General features: G+C 36.9%; 1 protein-coding gene across 1 annotated transcript; it reads right to left on the reverse strand.

Moving 5' to 3' along the window:
- Nucleotides 1–19,463: 19,463 nt before the first annotated feature.
- On the reverse strand, nt 19,464–21,860 carry LOC149618660 (uncharacterized). Its single transcript, XM_089854518.1, has 2 exons — nt 21,245–21,860; nt 19,464–20,138 (listed from the first exon to the last, which is right to left on the reverse strand). The coding sequence occupies exons 1-2, from the start codon at nt 21,800–21,802 to the stop codon at nt 19,464–19,466; spliced, it is 1,233 nt and encodes a 410-aa protein (XP_089710644.1). The 5' UTR covers nt 21,803–21,860.
- Nucleotides 21,861–24,627: the final 2,767 nt, after the last annotated feature.

Genomic DNA, 24,627 nt, shown 5'->3' on the forward strand with positions numbered 1-24,627 from the left:
TATGCATTTGTGCGAAGTGAAAACCTTCTGCCTTTTTCAGAAGTTTATAAACCCGTAACGCAACAACCCTCGCTTAAAGAGGTATAGTTCTGCGTGTGAGAACTTTCCTCCTTATAGGTGATGAAATTCTCTCAAGGAAGAACCCTGCTATGAATATAGCACTGATTGCTAATAATACTGCGGAATGGCGGATAATCAAAATTTAATTAAACAGGAAAACCATACTCGATATTTGAGTTATGCCTCATGAGTGGTCAAAATGTAGCTACTATAGTTTTTTTACGTCATCGGTTTTGCTCTTAAGTCTAGGAAAAGTACTAAAATTTCTACCAAAAAATCTCCCACTCTTAAAGGTGTGAAGCGACACTCTGAAAGGTGCTATGCCGCACCCTTTAAGGAGTTGCACAACACTAATATGAGAGTAAAAATTCACTTTCAGTGCGATATAAGAGTTAAAAAGGTGTTAAACTGCACCTCTGTTGCACAATTTTATACTTATCTTTGCCACCAATTGCTCAAATAAGTGTTATTAAACCCTTTCAGGGGTGTAAATGAACACCTGTAACGGTGTCAAATTTGGACCCATATAAACTACTTTTAAAGGTGTTAAAGCACACCCCATTTTTTGAGTGTAAGTGTGATTAAATCCCTTCAGGGGTGTAAATGTACACCTGTAACGGTGTCAAATTTGGACCCATATAAAGTACTTATAAAGGTGTTAAATCACACTCCAATTTCTTAGAGTGTACAGATTCACTGTTATTATTTTTAAGCTAGGTAGTGTAACTAGATAAACCTAGCTATAAATTGACAATAAAACAATAATTAAAATTTTGCCAATCGGCAAAACACCGTTTTAAAATATTACGAATATTTCACATATCACCTATTTATAAAACCTTTAGAAAATAAAGTTAAAATCAAAGCATTATAAAGCCTTCAATACAAATTACGCTTCAATATGAGGTAGCGTTGATAAAAACTAAAAATACTATGGCTATCTGTCAATTTCATCAAAACTTTGAAATTTTATAACGTTACCAAATAAAATTCGTATAAATTAATTTCGTATTTTTACTCTACACGGGCCAACGTGCAAAAAGGACCACACCTATAACGCTTCTTAATTGTTTTAAAAATATTGTAATTATATTTGGGAAAAACAATACATTTCCGTACTTTGTCCGTTTACGATAAAAACTTTCGTTGAAATTTGGATTATTTCCGTCATAAAACTTTAATAATTAATTTTGGGGTATTTTCTAAATTCACAGGAGTTTTATGAATTTAATTGAATTTTCAAAGTACACCAGGAAGTGCAAAGTACTTAATTCGAAGATAATTAGAATATTTGTAAGTAATTCAACATTAGAGCAAACTAATTCAACAAAGCTAGATCATTCAAAATTTATGAAACGAACATTTAAAAAATTCGGATCAAATTCAAACTCAAATTTTGTTGTAATGCTCATTAAGACAGCTCAACGTGGAGCTAATCAAAATATCCGTGGTTTATTCTCAAAGAACAGATATATAGAGATTAACGTTGTTTGAAGTGCTCAAAGAACAGATATATAGAGATTAACGTTGTCTGAAGTGCTCAAAGAACAGATATATAGAGATTAACGTTGTCTGAAGTGCTCAAAGAACAGATATATAGAGATTAACGTTGTCTGAAGTGCTCAAAGAACAGATATATAGAGATTAACGTTGTCTGAAGTGCTCAAAGAACAGATATATAGAGATTAACGTTGTCTGAAGTGCTCAAAGAACAGATATATAGAGATTAACGTTGTCTGAAGTGCTCAAAGAACAGATATGGAGCAATTCACGTTGTCTGAAGTGCTCAAAGAACAGATATGGAGCAATTCACGTTGTCTGAAGTTCACAAAGAACAGATATAAAACAATTCAAATTGCCTGAAGTGCGCATTCAATGAAGCAATAGTGCTAAATACTGAGCAGAGTTAGCCAAACATCTATGGATTCCACAAACAATTTGGGACAAAATATCAACCAAAACATCATGAACTAATTCATCTTGAACTTGGGCTCACATAGAACTCCTCAACATAGAACAAAACTAAGTCATCTTGAACTTGAGGTCTTGAAGAAAGTCTGCTGAACAATGAACTGCTCAATATTGTACCTAACTAACTCTTCTTGAACTTGAGGTCTTGAAGAAAGTCTGCTGAACAATGAACTGCTCAATATTGTACCTAACTAACTCTTCTTGAACTTGAGTTCACAAAGCACTGCTCAACATGGAACTATTTTGGTTTGAACATGAGCAAAGAAAGCATAGCTCAACATGGAACTATTTCGGCTTGAATTTGAGCTAAGAAAGCATAGCTCAACATGGAACTATTTCGGCTTGAATTTGAGCTAAGAAAGCATAGCTCAACATGGAACTATTTCGGCTTGAATTTGAGCTAAGAAAGCATAGCTCAACATGGAACTATTTCGGCTTGAATTTGAGCTAAGAAAGCATAGCTCAACATGGAACTATTTCGGCTTGAATTTGAGCTAAGAAAGCATAGCTCAACATGGAACTATTTCGGCTTGAACTTGAGCTAAGAAAGCATTGCTCAACATGGAACTATTTCGGCTTGAACATGAGCAAAGAAAGCATTGCTCAACATGGAACTATTTCGGCTTGAACATGAGCAAAGAAAGCATAGCTCAACATGGAACTATTTCGGCTTGAACATGAGCAAAGAAAGCATAGCTCAACATGGAACTATTTCGGCTTGAACATGAGCAAAGAAAGCATAGCTCAACATGGAACTATTTCGGCTTGAATTTGAGCTAAGAAAGCATTGCTCAACATGGAACTATTTCGGCTTGAACTTGAGCTAAGAAAGCATTGCTCAACATGGAACTATTTCGGCTTGAACTTGAGCTAAGAAAGCATTGCTCAACATGGAACTATTTCGGCTTGAACTTGAGCTAAGAAAGCATTGCTCAACATGGAACTATTTCGGCTTGAACTTGAGCTAAGAAAGCATTGCTCAACATGGAACTATTTCGGCTTGAACTTGAGCTAAGAAAGCATTGCTCAACATGGAACTATTTCGGCTTGAACTTGAGCTAAGAAAGCATTGCTCAACATGGAACTATTTCGGCTTGAACTTGAGCTAAGAAAGCATTGCTCAACATGGAACTATTTCGGCTTGAACTTGAGCTAAGAAAGCATAGCTCAACATGGAACTATTTCGGCTTGAACTTGAGCTAAGAAAGCATTGCTCAACATGGAACTATTTCGGCTTGAATTTGAGCTAAGAAAGCATTGCTCAACATGGAACTATTTCGGCTTGAACTTGAGCTAAGAAAGCATTGCTCAACATGGAACTATTTCGGCTTGAACTTGAGCTAAGAAAGCATTGCTCAACATGGAACTATTTCGGCTTGAACTTGAGCTAAGAAAGCATTGCTCAACATGGAACTATTTCGGCTTGAACTTGAGCTAAGAAAGCATTGCTCAACATGGAACTATTTCGGCTTGAACTTGAGCTAAGAAAGCATTGCTCAACATGGAACTATTTCGGCTTGAACTTGAGCTAAGAAAGCATTGCTCAACATGGAACTATTTCGGCTTGAACTTGAGCTAAGAAAGCATTGCTCAACATGGAACTATTTCGGCTTGAACTTGAGCTAAGAAAGCATTGCTCAACATGGAACTATTTCGGCTTGAACTTGAGCTAAGAAAGCATTGCTCAACATGGAACTATTTCGGCTTGAACTTGAGCTAAGAAAGCATTGCTCAACATGGAACTATTTCGGCTTGAACTTGAGCTAAGAAAGCATTGCTCAACATGGAACTATTTCGGCTTGAACTTGAGCTAAGAAAGCATTGCTCAACATGGAACTATTTCGGCTTGAACTTGAGCTAAGAAAGCATTGCTCAACATGGAACTATTTCGGCTTGAACTTGAGCTAAGAAAGCATTGCTCAACATGGAACTATTTCGGCTTGAACTAGAGCTAAGAAAGCATTGCTCAACATGGAACTATTTCGGCTTGAACTTGAGCTAAGAAAGCATTGCTCAACATGGAACTATTTCGGCTTGAACTTGAGCTAAGAAAGCATTGCTCAACATGGAACTATTTCGGCTTGAACTTGAGCTAAGAAAGCATTGCTCAACATGGAACTATTTCGGCTTGAACTTGAGCTAAGAAAGCATTGCTCAACATGGAACTATTTCGGCTTGAACTTGAGCTAAGAAAGCATTGCTCAACATGGAACTATTTCGGCTTGAACTTGAGCTAAGAAAGCATTGCTCAACATGGAACTATTTCGGCTTGAACTTGAGCTAAGAAAGCATTGCTCAACATGGAACTATTTCGGCTTGAACTTGAGCTAAGAAAGCATTGCTCAACATGGAACTATTTCGGCTTGAACTTGAGCTAAGAAAGCATTGCTCAACATGGAACTATTTCGGCTTGAACTTGAGCTAAGAAAGCATTGCTCAACATGGAACTATTTCGGCTTGAACTTGAGCTAAGAAAGCATTGCTCAACATGGAACTATTTCGGCTTGAACTTGAGCTAAGAAAGCATTGCTCAACATGGAACTATTTCGGCTTGAACTTGAGTTAAGAAAGCATTGCTCAACATGGAACTATTTCGGCTTGAACTTGAGTTAAGAAAGCATTGCTCAACATGGAACTATTTCGGCTTGAACTTGAGCTAAGAAAGCATTGCTCAACATGGAACTATTTCGGCTTGAACTTGAGCTAAGAAAGCATTGCTCAACATGGAACTATTTCGGCTTGAACTTGAGCTAAGAAAGCATTGCTCAACATGGAACTATTTCGGCTTGAACTTGAGCTAAGAAAGCATTGCTCAACATGGAACTATTTCGGCTTGAACTTGAGCTAAGAAAGCATTGCTCAACATGGAACTATTTCGGCTTGAACTTGAGCTAAGAAAGCATTGCTCAACATGGAACTATTTCGGCTTGAACTTGAGCTAAGAAAGCATTGCTCAACATGGAACTATTTCGGCTTGAACTTGAGCTAAGAAAGCATTGCTCAACATGGAACTATTTCGGCTTGAACTTGAGCTAAGAAAGCATTGCTCAACATGGAACTATTTCGGCTTGAACTTGAGCTAAGAAAGCATTGCTCAACATGGAACTATTTCGGCTTGAACTTGAGCTAAGAAAGCATTGCTCAACATGGAACTATTTCGGCTTGAACTTGAGCTAAGAAAGCATTGCTCAACATGGAACTATTTCGGCTTGAACTTGAGCTAAGAAAGCATTGCTCAACATGGAACTATTTCGGCTTGAACTTGAGCTAAGAAAGCATTGCTCAACATGGAACTATTTCGGCTTGAACTTGAGTTAAGAAAGCATTGCTCAACATGGAACTATTTCGGCTTGAACTTGAGTTAAGAAAGCATTGCTCAACATGGAACTATTTCGGCTTGAACTTGAGCTAAGAAAGCATTGCTCAACATGGAACTATTTCGGCTTGAACTTGAGCTAAGAAAGCATTGCTCAACATGGAACTATTTCGGCTTGAACTTGAGCTAAGAAAGCATTGCTCAACATGGAACTATTTCGGCTTGAACTTGAGTTAAGAAAGCATTGCTCAACATGGAACTATTTCGGCTTGAACTTGAGCTAAGAAAGCATTGCTCAACATGGAACTATTTCGGCTTGAACTTGAGCTAAGAAAGCATTGCTCAACATGGAACTATTTCGGCTTGAACTTGAGCTAAGAAAGCATTGCTCAACATGGAACTATTTCGGCTTGAACTTGAGCTAAGAAAGCATTGCTCAACATGGAACTATTTCGGCTTGAACTTGAGCTAAGAAAGCATTGCTCAACATGGAACTATTTCGGCTTGAACTTGAGCTAAGAAAGCATTGCTCAACATGGAACTATTTCGGCTTGAACTTGAGCTAAGAAAGCATTGCTCAACATGGAACTATTTCGGCTTGAACTTGAGCTAAGAAAGCATTGCTCAACATGGAACTATTTCGGCTTGAACTTGAGCTAAGAAAGCATTGCTCAACATGGAACTATTTCGGCTTGAACTTGAGCTAAGAAAGCATTGCTCAACATGGAACTATTTCGGCTTGAACTTGAGCTAAGAAAGCATTGCTCAACATGGAACTATTTCGGCTTGAACTTGAGCTAAGAAAGCATTGCTCAACATGGAACTATTTCGGCTTGAACTTGAGCTAAGAAAGCATTGCTCAACATGGAACTATTTCGGCTTGAACTTGAGCTAAGAAAGCATTGCTCAACATGGAACTATTTCGGCTTGAACTTGAGCTAAGAAAGCATTGCTCAACATGGAACTATTTCGGCTTGAACTTGAGCTAAGAAAGCATTGCTCAACATGGAACTATTTCGGCTTGAACTTGAGTTAAGAAAGCATTGCTCAACATGGAACTATTTCGGCTTGAACTTGAGCTAAGAAAGCATTGCTCAACATGGAACTATTTCGGCTTGAACTTGAGCTAAGAAAGCATTGCTCAACATGGAACTATTTCGGCTTGAACTTGAGCTAAGAAAGCATTGCTCAACATGGAACTATTTCGGCTTGAACTTGAGCTAAGAAAGCATTGCTCAACATGGAACTATTTCGGCTTGAACTTGAGCTAAGAAAGCATTGCTCAACATGGAACTATTTCGGCTTGAACTTGAGCTAAGAAAGCATTGCTCAACGTGGAACTATTTCGGCTTGAACTTGAGCTAAGAAAGCATTGCTCAACGTGGAGATTATCAACAGAACATCTATAAGCATCACTATCCGAAAATAAGACAAAATTTGGGTGTGATGAACATAGACTGTTCAATATAAATCAGATTGGAATGAAAATATGAACCAATTCACCTCAATTAAAAATACGTATGTTCAGTAAAGAAACTGTGCAAAATCACGCGTGGTGTATAACACACATGTAAATCATGTTGAAATCAATATGATCAAGTCTTGGCCCACACCCATGGTTTACAATGTTGGATCAATGTGTATAAACACATGATCTTCATTTTATATTTATCAGCACAAAAATATCGCACAAAGCAAATAATGTCAGCTTGATTCAAAAGCACCTGGGCGCAGCAAAATAGAGGGATTCCTTAGCTAGGGGCCTTCTTGTCCCCAAAAGGTCCTATGACCTTTCACTAAATAAAATGTGTGGCTTAGGGTGGTGTCAAATTGTTTGCCGTGCTAATCGGCTAGAAAATGTTCTTGACTTACTCAGGTTTGATGATGATGATAACCATGTCCAGTTTTAAAAGGTTAAAGGAAGTTCAATGTCCAGTTTCAAAAGATTAAAGTTCCATGTCCAGTTTCGAAAGGTTAAAGTTCCATGTCCAGTTTCAAAAGGTTAAAGTTCCATGTCCAGTTTCAAAAGGTTAAAGTTCCATGTCCAGTTTCAAAAGGTTAAAGTTCAAGTTCCATGTCCAGTTTCAAAAGGTTAAAGTTCAAGTTCCATGTCCAGTTTCAAAAGGTTAAAGTTCAAGTTCCATGTCCAGTTTCAAAAGGTTAAAGTTCAAGTTCCATGTCCAGTTTCAAAAGGTTAAAGTTCAAGTTCCATGTCCAGTTTCAAAAGGTTAAAGTTCAAGTTCCATGTCCAGTTTCAAAAGGTTAAAGTTCAAGTTCCATGTCCAGTTTCAAAAGGTTAAAGTTCAAGTTCCATGTCCAGTTTCAAAAGGTTAAAGTTCAAGTTCCATGTCCAGTTTCAAAAGGTTAAAGTTCAAGTTCCATGTCCAGTTTCAAAAGGTTAAAGTTCAAGTTCCATGTCCAGTTTCAAAAGGTTAAAGTTCAAATTCCATGTCCAGTTTGAAAAGGTTCAAGTTGAAGTTCAATATCTAGTTTTAAGTGGTTCATGTTCCAGATCAACAATACGCATAAATGTTTCAAGTTCAAGTCCAGCACCCTCTTTAAATGTTTCAAGTTCAAGTCCAGCACCCTCTTTAAATGTTTCAAGTTCAAGTCCAGCACCCTCTTTAAATGTTTCAAGTTCAAGTCCAGCACCCTCTTTAAATGTTTCAAGTTCAAGTCCAGCACCCTCTTTAAATGTTTCATGTTCAAGTCCAACATCCTCTTTAAATGTTTCATGTTCAAGTCCAGCACCCTCTTTAAATGTTTCATGTTCAAGTCCAGCACCCTCTTTAAATGTTTCATGTTCAAGTCCAGTACCCGCCTTAAATGGTTCAATTTGAGCTAAAACGTCTAAAATGTTCAAGTTGAGGATCAAATTCTGGCTATATTGGTTCAGGTTCAATGCCAAAACCCTTATTAAATGCTTGAACATAAGGGTTATGAGGTTGAAAAATCAGGTCCATTATGTGGCTAACTTTTCCAATTTTAAAGAGACCATCCAATTTAAATGGTAGAAATATCAGGTTCATTATCACCAAAAATAGTCCTTGTTGAGATACAAGTTACAACATAGGAGTTGACCATTAAATGGTTGAATCATAATGTCCAAGATAGCATAACCTATAAAACAAGATAATAAAATGTTTACCATTTGTAGAATTGTATCAATTATTTAATTAAAGAAAATTTAGCCATGATTTGGCCCAATTATTTCAAACAAGGCAAATCCTAAGCTGCAACTCTACTACACAATAAAACAGGGCTTCCTTCATGCATTTTAACCGCTCAAATAAAGCCAAGGCTTAACTATTATCATTTACTGCATGTAGTACAGTCAAACAATACGACAGAATCTTGATAACTAACACTCAAAAACCTATTCCTATGTTATATTAAAACCTGGTTCGTTATTATTTTAAATAAATTCCGCCTGATGACAATTAAAACAAGTTATATACCTTACTCAAGCGTTCCCAACTTCTCACCCTCATTGCCTACTGACTAGCAATTAGCAAAATGAGGGATTTTGGGGGCGGCTAACAGCTTTAGCAGATCACAAAATAAGTAAAATTATCGTTTTGCGCGCAATACCTACGGATACACGATGACAAAATTTGTATGTAAAAAATAGACCACTTCCAATTACAACTAGCATATTGTTTATAGTTTATACTGTTAATAATGGGAAAGAGTATGCAAATGGCTATAGCTATTTCCATTGCTCTGATAGTTTCATGCGCAGCATGTAGCGGTAAATGAGGGACATACGATGAGTTAAATTTGCCAGAAATAACTACGGATATACAATGGCAAAATTTGTATGTAAAAAAATAGACTACTTCCAATTGCAACTAGCATATTGTTTACAATGTTAACAATGGGAAATAGTCTACGTAGGGTTATAGTTAAATTAATTTTACGGTTTTTGGACTTAAATTAGCGGTAAATTATAAAGTCGAATCAAGGCAAGATAAAATGTATGGCTTTTTTCAGAGCAATGAGTGTTTTGGGGAAGATTGAGTGATTTGAGTGAAAAATGCGTTATTAAGTTATAAACAATGCGACATGAAACTTAATTATCCCCATAAATACGAAGGAGGGGAGTCAAAATATCGAACCCCTAGCTTCCTGTCACCAAGGAGGATATTTTAATTTCTGTTCCTATAAAACTACTTCATGGAGATTGTGAATTTAAATTGTGTCACCAGTAGATTAATCAAATTAAACTAACATTAGAGCGCCCGGATTAAAATCCACGTGCTCTTTCTCTTGCTGGATTTTGCTTCTATCAGGAGCTCCTGCTTCTATTTATGGAAACCTTGTAACAAGATCCACATTCTAGAATTCAACTCTAAAATGCAGACATATTTTTGAAGTGTTTCTTAAAGAGACTCCATTTAATTATGGAAATGTCTTCATTGTTTATAATATGAAATGAGTTTTAATTGTTGTTTTACGTTTCACGGAAGTCCTTGGACTTCTTGACTTTTACAAGAAGCATCGCTTTCATTGTCCATTATGAATCTCTCGCCTTCGCAACTGTTTACCATCACAATGAAGAGCTATTTCTCCTTAAAATTAAAACGAATTACCTTAAAATAAATTGTTAAAATCTGACACCCACGCTTAAGATGAGTAATATACCACGGAAGTACTTGTTAAACAAATACAGAGCTTTCCCCTAGGGATATGATGTTTTTAAAATTTTTCACCTAAAATTATGGTGTTTTTTCATAGTAACTTAACATCAAATGTTTCTCATGTATTTGATATCTGTAGGCCTATATCTGGTATTAGTAGAATTTCCCATAGTCTTGAATTCTACGAAGACAGATTAATAATTCTACAAATGTATCCACAATATTGGACTGATAATTTTACCAATGTATTGTAAATTTTGGAATGATCATTTTGCGAATGTATGTAAAATTTTGTGTTGATAATTCTACAAAAGTATACTTTTTTGGATCCCTACATTTTGGACCGACACGTCTATGGAAATATTATAAAGTTTTGAGCAACAGATCCACAGTTGGATCAAAAAAATCCCCAAAATATTGACCTACAATTCTTTGAAAATTATCGAATTATAAGCATATCTTTTCTGTAAATACATCCAATGATTTAGCTTCAAGTTCTATAAAGTTATTTTCGAACTTTCTATGGTATTTAGGCCTAAATCTCCATTTTTTTGTCTTTCAAATATATCATACATATTTGTATATCAATATTTTTGGAACACGATTTACCAACAATAAAATCTAACCCCAAACCATTAAAATACAAATAAAATCAAACCATTGTAGGATACGTTATTAAATAAATTAAAATCAAAAAGAAATATATTAAATTTTTTCGTTCTTGTTCAACACGTTCACTGTAAGTTGCAAAAACAGGGCTTAAGCGGTCAACGCTAACAATCAAAGCAGTCAGCAAAACCTTAGAGAATATACAGGGTGTTTCCTATAACTCTCCAATAAATTAAAGGGTGTTTTCTTTGATAGTGTCAAAGAACATTTGGGTCTAAAACATTTAATTACGGAGATATTGCTTCCCAAACATTTATTGGGCCCGAAAACAATGAAATAGTTTTCCATGTTTAGTAATTAGTTATGCGTTACCAGCGTACTCACACTTCTACCATAAGTTTACAAGATATGTTCCATAAGTACGACACGTCCTATGCTTCGTAATGCTAGAGACTTACAGCTCGAGCTAGTTCGAGAACGATAAGCGAGAATTGAAGTCCTACACTCGGTGGTTAATTTTGCAGTCCATCTTCTCCTATTTAGTCTGTACTAAGCCTTTGACAGCACCTCACCAGGCGTCGCTTTACCTTGAATCTATGACCTACGTCATTTCATGACAAGCTCTCAGTAACCACTGACAAACACAGCTCGAGCTAGATCGAGAACGACAAACGAGAATTGACAACACTCGGTTAATTTTGCAGTTCATCTTTGTATAGTACACTTCTGCTAGATAAAGGTTCAGTAACATTCTTAGATTGAAGACTATCGAAGGCTGATATGTATTACTGTCGAGGGGTCGGACGTTTAGGGAAAAGTGTACGGGATTTCAAAATCCAATTTGATTTCTTCGGATTTCGTTTGATTTCGTCGGATTTCATCGGATTTCATTTGATTTCATCGGATTTCGTTTGATTTCGTCGGATTTCGTTTGATTTCGTCGGATTTCGTTTGATTTCGTCGGATTTCGTTTGATATCAGAATTCGATAAAATCTAATGGATTTCATTGAATTTTGAGATTTTTCCCCTGATTCCGTCGGATTTTGATTTCGACGGATTTTGCGATATTTCCCTTGATTTCGTTGGATTTTGAGGTTTTTCGCGTGATTTCCTCGGATTTTGAGATTTTTCCCCGTGATTTGGTCGGATTTTGTGATTTCTTTTGATTTTGGATTTCGTGAATTTTGTAATGGATTTCACGATTTCTTTACTGATTTTGCTTCTGATTTCGTGATTTCTATGTTGATTTCGTGATTTCTTTGTTGATTTTGTGATTTTTTTCACTGATTTTATGATTTCTTTACTGATTTTTTGATTTCTTTACTGATTTTGTGATTTCGTTGCTGATTTCGGATTTTTTAATTGATTTCGAAATCAGCATTGATTTCGGATTTCTTAAATTGGATTTCACGGGTAGCGTACGGGATTTCATGAATGACCGACCCCTCGATTACTGTACATGTGTTCAACTATTTCCTTGTTTTAGGGGACCATCAATGTTTGGAACTCATATCTCCGTAACTAAATGTTGTAGAACCATTTTCTGGTGACACTATCCACTTAGTATGGCCCATTTATGGCAGACTTATCAGAGACACCCTGTACTGTACTCTCTTTTTAGCAAAAGGAATTAAAATTTCCCTGTCGTCGAGCGAGCGGAGTACGGATCATATTTTTAATGGTTTGGGCGCTCTATTCATTCAATCTTTTCGGAAACTAGGTTAGAACTTTCTTTTCGAGGAAATAATGATAAAAACAAAAGAGAAAAGGCGGGGAATAAAGGTGGAAAAACCTTCTTAGAAATGTTATAAAATGAATGGACACTTAGCTAGATTATGTTAGAACCTTTCTCTCCGTTTTAAGTATAGCACCTTGCTCGTATTTTAGCACTCACTATAGGATTTATACTACTTTAAATATAATATAATATACAGAAATGAAGAGTTATTTGGTGAGTGATTGTTTTAAGTTTATTTAATTTGTATTGGCTGTATTTTGGGAATAAGTTGAATGATTTGTAATACCTTGGCTAAATACTCTGTATTTAGCCAATCTTGCGCCAATTTACCCGGTTTTTTGCTAGTCTTGCAGAAATTAAGCCGGTATTTGGCTAATCTTCTACCAATTTACCCAGTATTGAGATATTCTTGTATTAATTTACCCGGTGTTGAGCTAATCTTGTATTAATTTTCCCCGGTATTGAGCTAATCTTGTATTAATTTTCCCCGGTATTGAGCTAATCTTGCACCAATTTCCCCGGTATTGAGCTAATCTTGCACCAATTTCCCCGGTATTGAGCTAATCTTGCGCCAATTTCCCCGGTATTGAGCTAATCTTGCGCCAATTTCCCCGGTATTGAGCTAATCTTGCGCCAATTTACCCGGTATCGAGATAATCTTGCACCAATTTACCCGGTATTGAGCTAATCTTGCACCAATTTACCCGGTATTGAGCTAATCTTGCACCAATTTCCCCGGTATTGAGCTAATCTTGCGCCAATTTCCCCGGTATTGAGCTAATCTTGCGCCAATTTACCCGGTATCGAGATAATCTTGCACCAATTTACCCGGTATTGAGCTAATCTTGCACCAATTTACCCGGTATTGAGCTAATCTTGCACCAATTTACCCGGTATTGAGCTAATCTTGCACCAATTTACCCGGTATTGAGCTAATCTTGCACCAATTTACCCGGTATCGAGCTAATCTTGCACCAATTTACCCGGTATCGAGATAATCTTGCACCAATTTACCCGGTATCGAGATAATCTTGCACCAATTTACCCGGTATCGAGATAATCTTGCACCAATTTACCCGGTATCGAGATAATCTTGCACCAATTTACCCGGTATCGAGCTAATCTTGCACCAATTTACCCGGTATTGAGCTAATCTTGCACCAATTTACCCGGTATTGAGCTAATCTTGCACCAATTTACCCGGTATTGAGCTAATCTTGCACCAATTTACCCGGTATTGAGCTAATCTTGCACCAATTTACCCGGTATCGAGCTAATCTTGCACCAATTTACCCGGTATTGAGCTAATCTTGCACCAATTTACCCGGTATTGAGCTAATCTTGCACCAATTTACCCGGTATTGAGCTAATCTTGCACCAATTTACCCGGTATTGAGCTAATCTTGCACCAATTTACCCGGTATTGAGCTAATATTGCACCAATTTACCCGGTATTGAGATCTTTTTTGGTAAATTATAGTTCTTGTAAATATGACCAATTTCAGATTATGGTTTTGATATTGGTAGATGTTTTGCGAAATTAGTTTATTTTGTATTAATTTATCTCAAGAAAAAATTTCTCATTTAGGTAAATTTTAAAAGCGAACTTTTTCATTAGATATCAATTTTAGCAAACTATAATTTCTTCAAGTTAATCAAAATATTTGCATATAATATTTATGTTTGGAAACGTTTTTATGTTTTTATCAATACATTCAGCAAATAATAGAAATATGATTAGTTGGAATGAATTTATATTTAAATACAAAAATCTCCTATTTTGTACTAAGAAGCAATGCTTTAAATTAAATCTGAATATTTATAATTATGATATTTAGAATTTGGAAAATAATTGTTCCATTTTCCGTAATGATTTGTCCCTTGAGGCAAAATGTCAAAGAACATTTTCGACTCAAAATTGATTTCCCAAGGAACATCCCCCTTATCAGAAACACCCTGTGTAACATTAATAACTCTCAATTAAATTAATTTCACACGATATTACCTCAAACATTTCCTTATCCATTAATTTCCCTCAATATATGGTTCTAACAGACCGCGGTAATGATTATTACAAATGAAAATGTTCAACAATGCGTGTCAAAATCAATTTACAGTTAAGTGATCCTAAACGTTTATCCTGTAAAAAATTAAAACTACACGTTGACCATAGAAAATTAAATTGAAACATTAGTGGTAGGTTCCGTGGACACTAGCATGCAGGAAACGGAAATTAATACTCTAGCTATTAACGGTAGAATTATGCTAATAATTAATTTTTTAACACTTTGTAATATTTAGTGTAAAAAAACGTTTCTTGAATACTAATTAATAATTCAATATATAAATATTAATACCATATTTAAGTGCATTAGCTTTGTTTGGGACTTGCTTTTCTTTTATGTATTTTTAATTTTCTGCAGAAAATGGGAAAGTTTTATAGTTCTAGGGTGTTTTTCAAAATTCTACAGGATTTTAGCTACAGTGTTTTTGATAATTCTACAGGATTTTAGCTAGAGTGTTTTTGATAATTCTACAGGATTTTAGCTAGAGTGTTTTTGATAATTCTACAGGATTTTAGCTAGAGTGTTTTTGATAATTCTACAGGATTTTAGCTAGAGTGTTTTTGATAATTCTACAGGATTTTAGCTAGAGTGTTTTTGATAATTCTGCAGGATTTTAGCTAGGGCGTTTTTGATAATTCTGCAGGATTTTAACTAGGGCGTGTTTGCTAATCCTACAGGATTTTAACAAGGGCGTTTTTTCTAATCCTACAGGATTTTAACAAGGGCGTTTTTTCTAATCCTACAGGATTTTAACCAGAGCGTTTTTTCTAATCCTACATGATTTTAACTAGGGCGTGTTTGCTAATCCTATAGGATTTTAACAAGGGCGTTTTTTCTAATCCTACAGGATTTTAACTTATTCTTATAATCTTTTACATTATAATTTTCAGATAATAGCCGTTGCAATTTCATCACTCGTGGCAGTTGTACTGGGTGGAATACCCCAATACGGTAAATTCGGTTATGGCCTGGTCATTCACCACCCAGGTCCCCATGGTTACGGATACGGAGGAAAAAGCTACCAGTACCATCACAGACTTATCTTACCCAGTCACCATCATTCCTTTGGAAAACATATAGGATTCGACTACGGACACGATCATCACGAACATGATCATGATCATGGACATGGACATGGGCACAGTGCGGGATACGAAATTGAAGATGGAGGACACGAGTTTGGTCATGAAAACATTCACGCAGGCGGTGATTTCCAATTTGATGACGACATAGGAGGAGGATACCCTTAAACATTGACCATCAGGTGTGTGACATAATATAGGCATAAGTATATCATATTCTTCATAAGTATGGGTAGAAAGGATATTTGCTATGAGCCCGTTTTCTTTTATAATGGGAAGAGGGACTTTTTCTGGCTGTGTATTTCTCAGAGACACGAGTCTCGTAGGTTCGTGTTTCTTATAGAGGGACGTCTCGTGGGGGCGTGTTTCTCATACAGGGGCGTCTCGTGGGATCGTGTTTCTCATAGAGGGGCGTCTCTTGGGGGCGTGCTTCTCATAGAGAGGCGTCTCGTGGGGGTGTGTTTCTTATAGAAGAGCGTCCAGTGGGGAGTGTTTCTCATAGAGAGGCGTCTAGTGACTCGCAAAGACAATACTATAAGTCCCGACGGCAGACCCACACTTACGCATTATAGGCCTACGATTTTATTATTTAAGTCTAAAACAATTATGAAATCTTTATCTACATATTTAATTCTGCTTTTAATGAAAGAAAAACAAAATTACATAATTTATATTTAAAACCTTTTACAGCATCTGATAAACATTGAAGATTGAAGCGGTACAAATTGCACATCATCGAAGATCACGCCAATTAGCAATTAAGCTTTTTAAATACAAGTCCTATTTTATTATATTCCAGCATTTTAATACATATTTTAGTAGAAACAAATAATTAAGAGAAAAGAAAATCCATTATATCGTTGCCAAAACTATTATACAATATTTTGTTAAAATATTATGTTCGTTTAATCACGATTATGTAATTAATAACTGTATAAATGTTATTTACTAAACTAATAAACAAAGGCCTCGATTCATTTTCTTTTTTCGAGTTGCCACACCCACCATTGAAAACTGAACTATCTTTGAAGATTGTTGGATGAAACCATGAATCATATTAAGAGTAGATATAAACAGAGTATTTCTTATGATATTTTTTAATCCTCTATATCTATATAAGCAGAAGGGGATAATAGAAGAAGGATGACACTCTGTATCATCTTAATACTCAATTTAGTTATGTAACATGATTCTTCCCAGGCTCATGCACCCTTTTCGTTTGCTCTCCCTCTAAACAAACTTCGGATAAGCATCGCACCGTGCTAGGGTGAATTCTATAACTGTTTGGTATTTACTGCATCCTCAGCAATCAATTAACCCTCAAACCTTGATTGTCTTGACTTGGGACAAAAATCCACAAGCGCATGCCTGCGCCTTGGCAAATAGTTAAGTGCTAATAGTGTAATGATGAGGGAACTATTTATAGGTCCAGTCTAACTGATAATCATCTTCCAGCCCAAATTGCTTTACCAAGAAGGTTGAAATTTAGCAGGGACGTTAAGTGCTAGGCACGCACTAAGAGAAATTTTTCCAATCCCCAGCCATCTTGAAAAATGGCGCCCAGAAATGTAAAATACCTTTATGAAATAACGTCCGTGCATTTCAACAGATTTCTTTAGTAATATTTAGTACACTGGTTTTCTTTATCCTATAGACAGGCCTTATGGCTTTTAATCTTTGATTTGCCACCATCTTTAAAAATGGCGGCCCGAAAACTAATAAAAAATACCCTGACTCTGCCTTTATGAACAACACTTACACTCTTTCTTATTAGCTCATGATCACACAGACACAGGGCATGCTTTGTTAAAGTTAATATTTTGGACAAAGCACGGGCTCCGCGAAAAAAAAAACATTATGGGTTCCTTCTGTCACATTATCTTTCAATGACATAGTCTACAGCACTAATAACTTAACTATTATAGAACTGACGATGGTCGAAATGTTTGCCGAAGGTGTGGGCTATCTGTATTCTGTATTGACAGGGTGGTTTAGCTATTTGAGGATAGATTATAGCCTTTAGTGAATTTCTCTAGCTCTCCTGAAACTGTACAAGGGCTAGTCAGATAGTATCCCATCAACGATTGCACGACCTATCTGGGTAAAAAAATGGGGAACAAATGCATAAATGTTTCAAACCCAAACCCCCCTCGAAGGGGCCAATGTATTTGGTTAATTACCCATTCTTCGATAAATTATGTTCATTTACGTCTGGTAATATTAAAATAGAACGCTGATTGGTCTTGAGCGAAAGAAACCCAGATCGAGTACTTTCAGAAGTATATAATACTTCTCTTCGAGTGAAGTGTACAAACAAAACGGTGTTATTGTAAGACGATTTTTCCCAACATCAGAATTAACATTTGGAGTACTCAAGGTTACTAAACCGAATCACATACGCCGTAAATAGTTCAGTCATCATTACTCAATTAGCGCTGCTTAACTATTTGCCAAGGCGCATGCATGCGCTTGTGCGTTTTTGTCCCACGTCAAGACAATCAAGGGTGGTTGGTTAATTGATTGCTGAGGATTTCATAAATACCGAACAGTTATCGAATTCACCCCCACGGTGCCGTAGTTATATACCCATCTAAACTTTGATGAGCAAATGAGCTAACAAAATGGGAGCATGAGCCTGGGAAGAATCATGTTACATAACTAAAGTATTAAGAGATACAGAGTGTCATCCTTCTTCTATTATCCCCTTCTGATATTTCCTAACCATTTTACACTACAGTAGACTTTAATTAAACTTCCGAGTGCCTAGCTCACTTCTAGCTACCTTTAATAACAGTATTCCATATCTATTTAAACTCTGTCCTAAAGAAACAGTTTAAATAGTCTATAAATGTTTCCTGTAATGAAAACTTACACATAATAATTCAGATAACATAAAGCCCCAAGTCTTTGAACGTGTTGTTTAAACGCCTAAATTTAAATTTGTCATTTTATTTGAAATAACGATTAGGCTTAGCTCCCCTAAGGTGTTCCCGATAAAAATTCCAATCCCAGGGAAGTCAAACTACCCACACGACAAATTACAAGCGATAAAAGAAAATAAAATTAGATTAGTTTACATTTTATCGCAAAGTAACCCCCAAATTATTGAAATGAAATTCGCGTTTTCTTTTTTATTTGAGGAAAGAAGTTATGCCCTAAAGCTCTCGTCTTGATAGTGACTTCGAGAGACAATATTTTTTTATTCTTTTTTATTTAATTCTAGATATTAAAATTCCTTATCAATGTAAATTTTACGGGTCAATTTAATAAACGTGATATGGTGATTAATTTTAGGTTTATTTTTAAAATCCAATTGTCATGGGTTCCTTAATGCCACATTAACACAAATTCGCCACGCTAATTGATTTTAATTTTTTTTTGTTTCATAATATGTAGAGAAGGAGAAGTGAATTAATTAAAGCTATGAAATTTTCAATATTTACTATAATTTTTGAAACCAGGAATGAATACATACAGTTACTAGGAATTATTGTGTACCAGCCGTTTTCTTAACGTATCTAGGAGGATTTTTTGGGAAGAGTTAGACCAAGAAGTGATATCTAATTTACAAGGGAGAAGGTATAAATTCGCCACATTGCCAGCATTATTTCCAGTCCAAACGTAGGATCAGAGTTAATCTCCGCCTCTAAATTGCAACCAGCATCTCATTGGTTCTTGAAACCTCACGTCAACGCGACGCGAATAACGAAAATTACGTATTTTCCGACCGAGGAGAGGCAAAATAGCCCGGCCTCCTTTTATGCCCCCCCCCTTGTATTTTTAAATGGAGACTAGGACTACTGGGTGTCCAGTCCCACTACATGTGGCATTCACGTGGTTCCAGTGACGTATTACAAATTTTATTACCCACCCTTCAAGAATAAATAAATAAATAACAAAAACTATATTTAAAATTTCCTTAAAATTTATTAGACTATATTTTACTAAATTACTTCCATCTAAAAAATATTACATACATTCTACGAATATGTATTTCTATTTAAATATTGTGTTAGAATACGTTCATCGCTATTGGGGGTTGCGCGAATAAGATGTCCGGATTGTACCATACCCTCCAACCTACTACAAAAAGGAACGTCCGCCATGACCTGTTCAAGAAATGGTTTCGGCGCGTTGTTCATCAAGTAAAAATATATTTCCGAGTAAACTAGTTTTCGACACAGTCCGAAAGCCTCGTTCATCTCTCGGGCGACGAACAGCAGTGATTGCACGTAATCCTCGTACGCCATACGTCCACTCATCCAAGAGAACTTCAAGAGCGCCTTTATAGGTGTCCAGAATGGATTAGGACACGATAGTATCCGCTTCAAAAATGTCTCTGGTTGCTGACTAAAAAGATCAAGGGCTTTGTCTAACGGATATTGTTTGAACAGAAAGAACCATTTCGATGGAACAGTCGTGTTGAGTGTGGTAATACGAGGTAATTCGTCACTCATAAAAACTAGTTTTTCATCGCGGTTTAAAAATGTCCAAAAATATTGCATGGCCTGCAAGGTTCCGTTTTCAAGTGATACGGTAAACATAACGAGATACGGTGACGCGTTGGGATTGTGTCGTCTCAACTGGTCGTGGAAGAATGTCTCCGGGATTTTCGCCATACGGAATGTCCAAAATCGTACCGTCACTGGTTTACTCTATGTATTAATTATGGAAGCTTAATATAGAGCCTTCTCCATAGATGACGTAGTATAATCAGAGCTCTTAACGTTGGCTTAAGATTCGGGGTTTCACTGAAAGCCCTCTAATCCCTAAAAATAAGGGTCCCTTTGGACAAAATTTTGGTCCTCTTTTGGCCAAGGAGAAATGAAGTAAGATGAAGTGGAAATGATGACGGGCAACCTGCGGCACCGAAACTAACCCAGTACAGTGTACCTTGCACACACCCCTACCTTTCTGTAGGCGATTGTTAAGTGCTGCCGCGTGGCGCCTTCGTATTTGTATGAAAACTAGCTTCTATTTTTAAGACAGAGGGGTCGTCTTTTACTACTCCATACTGTACGACCCTACCTAAACGCTGAGGATGCTGGGAGGACTTCGGTGCCATTCCGTAGGCACCGTTATAGGCAGGCTGGGAAATAAGGATATTTTTTAAACTAGTCCTTTGGACCAGTGACCCCCTAGTGTCTGAAATCGTTTACTGGTCTCCGGACTGGTCCCAGCCTTTGCTCTCCAATAGATTTGCAATTAATAAACTGGTCCCAAGGACCAGTAACCCCCACTTCTTGAATTAAAAAACTAGTCCAAGCAATTAATAAACTGGTTTTGGACCAGAGGAAGTGTGCTATTTCCCAGCCTGGTTATAGGTATGGAGATTACCACTCCATACCTCTCTCCTTCAAGTTTCATCTCTACTGGATTTTAACACGTATGCTATAGCCCATTCAGCCTCACCCCTTTCTTTCATCAACAAATTCGACACTGAGAGACTCCTCTTCGAGAAACACGTCGCTACCAGACGCCCATTTATCCCTTTCACAGTAGAGCTATGTCCAATTGACATGTTTTTCCTTGATAGTATCGCATTACGCGCAGAGATAAGACAGAGAAACCAGCACGAAACGGTTTTGCTTCCAGTAAATTCACCACTAACAGACTTCCCCTCATTATGACAGTGATCCCAGAAAACCCATACCTTTTCAAAACTATTTCACCCTTGCAAATAGTCTTTCAACACACACTTATGGAATATGATAGGCTTATAATGTTCAATATGACCAAAAACAAGAACTAAAAGACTTACGTTAAGTCGACGAATATAATCTTCTACATTAGGCAACATAGCTGCTTGAGGAGGTTTAACGTGTGGCCACAATTCTGCAACTTCATCAGACAAGCAATAATCGCAGGCCAATCTGAATCTGTCTTCAGGTCGCAAGGACGGGTCCCGTACTACTTCTCGCATGGTCTCGACAAGATTCAGCGTTCCGTAAGGTGTCCAGTGTAGAAAATGCAAATGAGTCTTGACGTAATCAATATCCATGATGCTCGCTTGCGTGAATCCGAAACCTTCCCGGTTCAACCAATTATGAATCTCTTTTCCAATGTATATGACAACGACTGCTAATTTTTCTTGCATCTCATCCGGTATCGCCAACGCACGCGCGTTTTCCCTGACTTTATACTTAATCGGGACCCAAAACTTAGCGTCCGTACTAAAGTTGCAAGGGTAATTCATTAGCAAAGGCCTAATGTCTTTCGACATCCATAAAGCGCAGGCGATCGCGTTGAAACTCATGCTTTTTAAAGTAGGTTGGGTAACTAAATCTATGATCTGTATATCTGTATTGTTACTCGACATTTGTATTTATTTTTAAGTTAAATTAGATTAATTTAAAATAATTTAAAAAGCTTAATTATTGTCCAACGCGAACCCGACTATCTAGCGCGATGCTTGAAAACGTAATATCATATTAAATTAATTTACATTGACCAAGAAAGAATAATTTATCTCCCACTGATTTGAGCACAGCTTTAAATTAGACCAAATTATTTTTCAACTCTTGGTAGTTCGCCTAAAAAACTTTCCATTAAAAAACTGTTGACCTATAAGAATTTTTGGGACAAGGCAGGAGCCACTGAAACTTTCAGGTCACAGTATTCGCGTGTTTATTGCCTTAAAATTGCACTTCTTGTAAATCACAAGTTGGGAAAACCAAAATATTACCTCTCCGAGTCAAGAGAAGGACTACCTACAAACTTATTTACCCAGTTATGGAAATGTTTCTTTTTTTTTATGAACAAATACTGAAGTTAAAATTTATGAAATATTAAAGCAGTATACAAAGCATAGAAAATATACTGTAAATCAGACGACATTTTACATCCAATAAGGATATACTTGTACACATTAAAATCATCCGATGGGGGAAAAACGGGAAATGAAGAGATAAAACTTTGGAGGGATATTACCTTTACGTGTTTGTAAAGGCCCAATTTGCTACTCCTCAACTGTATACCCTCTATGTTCAAAGCCATATTCACAACAGGGTTGCCATGTAAACACTATCCTCTCCTTTCACCTCAACAATTTTCTTAGTTTGTCAACATGACGATTAAAGTTACATAACACCAAAGCTAATTTGTGGCTACACACACTGAAAGTAAACGTGCACCATTAAAATCATGATAACACGAAGCTATAATCCGATTACGATCAGACCTTTCACTGATCTGGGCTGCGTTCAGCAGAGCTCACCAAAAAAGACAGCGGATTTTGGAAAACGTTTACCGGTGAGATCTGTCGTCATAGCTTTTCTCCGGTCATCGGTGTTTTAAAAATGAAGCTAGCGCAATAAAGCGTGCAAGGTACAAAGGCTTAACAAAAATTGTATGATAACATATTTATGGAGATAGATAAGAACAACTTTTATAATTAAACATAGAAACTAACATATCTCTTAAAATTCTCGCGTGATCAACTGGTTTCACGTCAAATAAATAGCTATAGTCCCATCAGAACATAGAGACTAGAAACCCCAAGGAGTGGCAGGTCCCCCGCTCTACAAGCGCATATAATATGTTGCTCATAAATTGGTACATGAGAGCTTCCGGCCCGTTTAATTTTGCTTAGCGGAAGTCGCCGTGTACCCATTGCGTGTACCATGAAAAAGGGCAACAAGTTGAGGCATTCCTGCCACTCCTTGGGGTTTCTAGTCTCTATGATCAGAATCAGCAAGAGCTATTTGTATTAATTCCTCCATGTTTTTTTCGCCAAGCTGAGAACTACGCGTTTTACGTCACGTTATCCAAAAACCTGACTATTTTCTTTGGTGACCGCGCTGGCTCAACGCTGAGCACCGTGCCGTCAAAATTCATAACCAAAATCCCGTTCTGTAGGACACTGCTAACAGCGCTGAGCTCTGCTCAACGCGGCCCAGACTTCCACCATGATTATAAAATCTTAGCCTGATTATTTAAAAGTGTAATTAACTTTCGGCTCACTCTGAACCGTTAATGTCTCTGCATTACAGAAACGAAAACCTAGCGTTTACTTTATGGTTCACTAGGCCTATTGACAGATGAAAGTTCATTTGACCAATATAGTGGCGTTCTTCTTGAAATCACTTTAGAAAGGATTATGCTATAAACAGATGTAGTATAGCTTAAGTAATATATAAACATCGATTTCAAATAATAATATTAAAAAAGGTTCTTGGGATATCAAAATGAAACAGAGCTTTATAGCTACAAAACCACTAAAGGCATCGAAATTACGAAAAATATTTCCATATATTAATTATACATTATGAGAAAACCAAATATTAAGGTTTTGTAGGATTTCTTTCCACAAAACAAAGCGAACTGCTAACGCGATGCACTAACGGACGGACATACACAGACTAAAACATAGACTGCTTTTTAACTCTTTCCGTTTTAATTTTGAGTTGAGAAACAAGATTATCTTAAATATTAAAATAAATATAATTAATATTAAATATTTTCTTCGTTAGTTGTTCGCCTTATTGAGCGTTACATCGCGTTGATAAAGAACAATTAGACATTCTTGAGAGACTTGACTAATATTGGCGTTTGAAATGAAGCATACGCCGGTTGCATTACCTTACTCAAATAGGTAGTATATAAGGGTGTCGAACTACAGCTAAAAGCAAGAACAACCGCAATTGCGAAAACCTTTGGTGGACAACCCACCATAGGGAGGCTAGACGTTTCTCGTAACCCTAGCTGATCGCCGCGAATGTCTTAAACCCAACGATGACGATGGAGTAGAAGCCAGGTGTACAGACTGGTGTCCAAGTGGAATGGACGAAGACCAGAAGATGGTGGTGATTAGAAGCCAGTATGTACAGACTGGTGTCCATGTGGGATGGACGAGGACCAAAAGATGGTGGTGATTAGAAGCCAGTATGTACAGACTGGTGTCCATGTGGGATGGACGAAGACCAAAAGATGGTGGTGATTAGAAGCCAGTATGTACAGACTGGTGTCCAAGTGGAATGGACGAAGACCAGAAGATGGTGGTGATTAGAAGCCAATGAATACAGACTGGTGTCCATGTGGGATGGACGAAGACCAAAAGATGGTGGTGATTAGAAGCCAGTAAGTACAGACTGGTGTCCAAGTGGGATGGACAAAGACGAGAAGATGGTGGTGTGAGAACTCAAG

The sequence above is a fragment of the Phalangium opilio genome, unplaced genomic scaffold (assembly GCF_054372755.1).
Source record: "Phalangium opilio isolate 3A_F unplaced genomic scaffold, DU_Popi_V2 ptg000209l_1, whole genome shotgun sequence".
NCBI classification, from domain to species: domain Eukaryota; kingdom Metazoa; phylum Arthropoda; class Arachnida; order Opiliones; family Phalangiidae; genus Phalangium; species Phalangium opilio.